The following is a 3,574-nucleotide window of genomic DNA, read 5'->3' as shown; positions in this document are numbered from 1 at the left end:
AAAATTTCCTTACAATATTATATATATTTCCTTATATTATTTCTATATTATTTCCTTATAATAATTCTAACTTTAATATTTTGTTGCATATTCATTTGCATGTAAAGGGACTTCTAAGAGTTTTGATATAGATTCGATTAATTTTGTTTGCAATGAATCTTGTGTTTTGTCCGTTAGAAAAGACCGACTTTTACAAATATTTTGGATGCTTCGTGTAAATGATATAACAAATGAAGCACAAAAGCACAAAAACTAAATTTATGTTCATTGCGGATACCAATATTGGTTACATACAAACCATTTTGCCATGTTATGGCATTTTCACGACTGAGAAATTAGTCAGACCTAATCTCCCAATAAGTACAAGAATAGTTTTACAGTTGTGCCAAAACTTATCACAATCAAACCCTGAAGCTGCAGGATACCATATTTATACCGACCATTATTTTATTTGTATTCCCTTGGCTGATGCATTATTAAGCACGAAATGTCACATAACTGGACCTATTCAAACTAATGGAAAATTTATTCCGAATAATATCAAAAATCGAAAAATTGCGGAAAATGATATCGTTGCCTACAGACGCAGACATATTACTACTGGCTTGGAGAGACAAACGAATCAATGTTGTAGCACTTGTACTACCACAACTATGAAAAACATCACTAAAAGTACACGAAGAGAAGGAACCAATATAGTGAAGCCAAATGTCGGATAAATTACAATAAATATGAGGTGGTTTAATATGCAAGTGCTCAAGAAATGCTCTAGATATTCAGCAATATAGTTTATTTAATAACCAACAGTCTACAATCAACGCTCCATGTTTTTCCACTATGTTTGCTTCGCTGTTACACTGGACCCTTCGTACTTCGCTGTTCAAGACCTAATGAATCTTTGGACAGATTCTTTTCTTTTCTTCCCCTTCGATATCCACACTACGCACGCGTTCGTTAGGTGTTCGCGACCGTTGCCACGTACGTCTTCTTCCAAATATTCGACGGAAGGACCGTAGGTATATCGATGGTACATTAGGCATGTCGGCCTTACACTTTCATGGTATAACGCTTTGTGTCGCGAAGGAGTCCGCTGTCGGAAGGAGTTCCGTCGTCGAGTGCCGCTACAAATATATAGGCGGTGTCGACAAAGCAGACCAGTATACAGCTACATACTGTTTTATACGAAAGTCCCAAAAATGGTGGCGGAAATTACTTTTTTGCGGATTGGAAAGATCAACAATAAATTCTTACTTATTATATAACGCAAACCAGGAGAAAAAGAAAAAAACAAAGTAACGCATTTGCAATTCGTACGTCGCTTGATGGGTCAATTAATTGGGCATTTTCGTGACGCCGACCCCAAGAATACTTCATTAACTTCTGGAACAGCAGAAAGACTAAACGGCCTTTTACATGTCATTCGGCGAGATGATACAGAAGGAAGTAAAGATCGTGTCGTATATTGCAATCGGAAAATCAAAGGTAGAAGAAGAGAATCGATGTACTATTATGCCACTCGTTTGGTTAAACCGGCCCTGCATACACGCAATTGCTTCGAAAAATACTACACCGTGCAAGAATATGAAAGGAGTCATAAATGTAGTATCGTGAGCTGCTTAGCGCTGTAGATGCCGCTGCTGGGTACGCTTTTTTCTCATTTTTTGTATTGTGGAAGAAAAATCGGACTCCGGTCGCCGGTATTCGAACCCGGTTTCCGAATGTTCGCAACCTATGGCGCTAACCACTGCGCTGCCGTCGTCCGACACTAGTTAGCGTCAAGTGGTGGTATTTGCTATCGAGTACCACCACAGGCCTTTTCTCCACGATACTACATAAACGTAGCAAAAGTAAATACGTTTTCCTGGATTTTGACAAAAAATTCTGTTATATTCAAATAAAGTCCTAGTTTTTATAACGCAAATGTTTTCTCACATAGGATTAACACCAATGACTAAACGGATAACAGAAGAATTAAACGAAGTGGAAGTAATACAGTGCATGAAAATACTCTTGAAATCAAGCGAAAACATGAAAAGATCAAATTCCATACCCGGATTACCTATAGAAATCATACCTATAGAAATCATCTAAAGCACAAAAGATAAAAACAAGAAAAAAGGATAGTAACATGGGGAACCAATCATCCTACAAAGAATTAGTACATTAAAATAAAAGATCAAACGCAACGATGAAAAATTACTAGCGTTGCTGGAAAAGAAAAAGAACAGCAGAGAAACAAAGAGAGTGAATACGAAATTAGGAAAGCTTTCCACAACTTTATAAGAAACTACTGGAAAAGTAGAATGGAAAACATATCCAAATAAAAACCCAAAGAACTTTCACCATCGATTAAGTGCGTCTTCCGCCCAAAAAACCACAACATAAGTGATATACTCTGACACAACCAGAACGGATACAAATAGGAACTCATGAAAGCCGACATGTACCGTCACACAATTCAACGAAGACAATAAGATAATCATTATTGATAACCACGAGAAACTAAACATACGAACATAGAGAAATAACAGTTATTGTCTGGATGGCTATAAAGTATAAGGAGAAAGCTTAGGATATTGGCAAAGACACCTGAATTTCAACTGAAATATTCAGCATATACCGAATGGGTAAAACGGTCAGGGTCTGCTTGGGGGTACGTGACTGTTGAGCCGCATGGGCACGCTCCGCGTTACATAGACGAAACCTCGTGAGTATCTCCAAATAAAGGGCCTAAAAAGGCTAATTTGAGAAGTCATAAACTAATCGTCTATACTAAGAGCACGCATTCAAACAGTCCATATACAAAATAGCCACATAAGAATATATCAAGTAACAAGCATAATCGCACAAACAACGAACAAACGGAAGCAACGCATACGCAGTTGACGAGCCAGATTTAATCCTATCTAACATTTCCACAAATTAAAATTAGTTAGAACTAACCTTCAAAAATGAGCAATAAAAAAAGATTATCGAATTTGGTAGGATAGATTTAAAAGAACCTACCTACCACATTTACACATTTTTCACACATCTACTCCTGCAGTATAATATTTAACAATTGACTAAACGCCAACTACTTCTCGATTCTGGAAACCTAGAAAGGCAGTAGCATTAAAAAAAGAAGGAAAAGCAACAGTGATCCTGCCAGCTATACCGATCAATTAGACTCTTACGCAACATTAATAAAGTATCCGAATCTATGATAAATAACACTATATACATTGAAAATAACCTAATTCCGCTCACCCAATTTGGCTTTATACTTTAACATTCATAACGTTAACATAACTTTAACATTCATAACATTAACATAACTTTAAAATTTAAACATTCAACGATACATGCAATTACAAAATTCATCATATATCTCTTGGGCAAGAGACGTGAGTGATTAGGTAGATTAGGTATTCAAAGATTTAGAGAGGGCATTGAACGCATTCTGGCTGGATTTCTTTCCTTAAGCTCGAAAAAGAGAGCTTTCCACACCGCGTAATAAAAATAATTTGGAAATTACAAATTAATATAAGCAAGAAACTGATGCTTTTGTACCGACATCCAATTTGATCTTGTT

The 3,574-nt window shown here is 36.4% G+C and overlaps 1 protein-coding gene across 1 annotated transcript; it reads left to right on the top strand.

The window, feature by feature from the left end:
• Positions 1–230: 230 nt before the first annotated feature.
• On the top strand, positions 231–719 carry LOC117241224. The gene has a single exon (XM_033507189.1). It carries the CDS (start codon positions 231–233, stop codon positions 717–719), a length of 489 nt encoding a protein of 162 aa, XP_033363080.1.
• Positions 720–3,574: the final 2,855 nt, after the last annotated feature.

This window comes from Bombus vosnesenskii, unplaced genomic scaffold (assembly GCF_011952255.1).
Source record: "Bombus vosnesenskii isolate JDL3184/JDL3185 unplaced genomic scaffold, Bvos_JDL3184-5_v1.1 scf7180000015458, whole genome shotgun sequence".
Lineage (NCBI taxonomy): Eukaryota > Metazoa > Arthropoda > Insecta > Hymenoptera > Apidae > Bombus > Bombus vosnesenskii.
The sequence above is the reverse complement of the archived record's forward strand: the minus strand, read 5'-3'. Positions and strand labels throughout refer to the sequence as shown.

Coding starts and splice junctions, on each gene's coding strand:
- LOC117241224 (XM_033507189.1), top strand. CDS start 231: ATGAAGCACAAAAGCACAAAAACTAAATTTATGTTCATTGCGGATACC.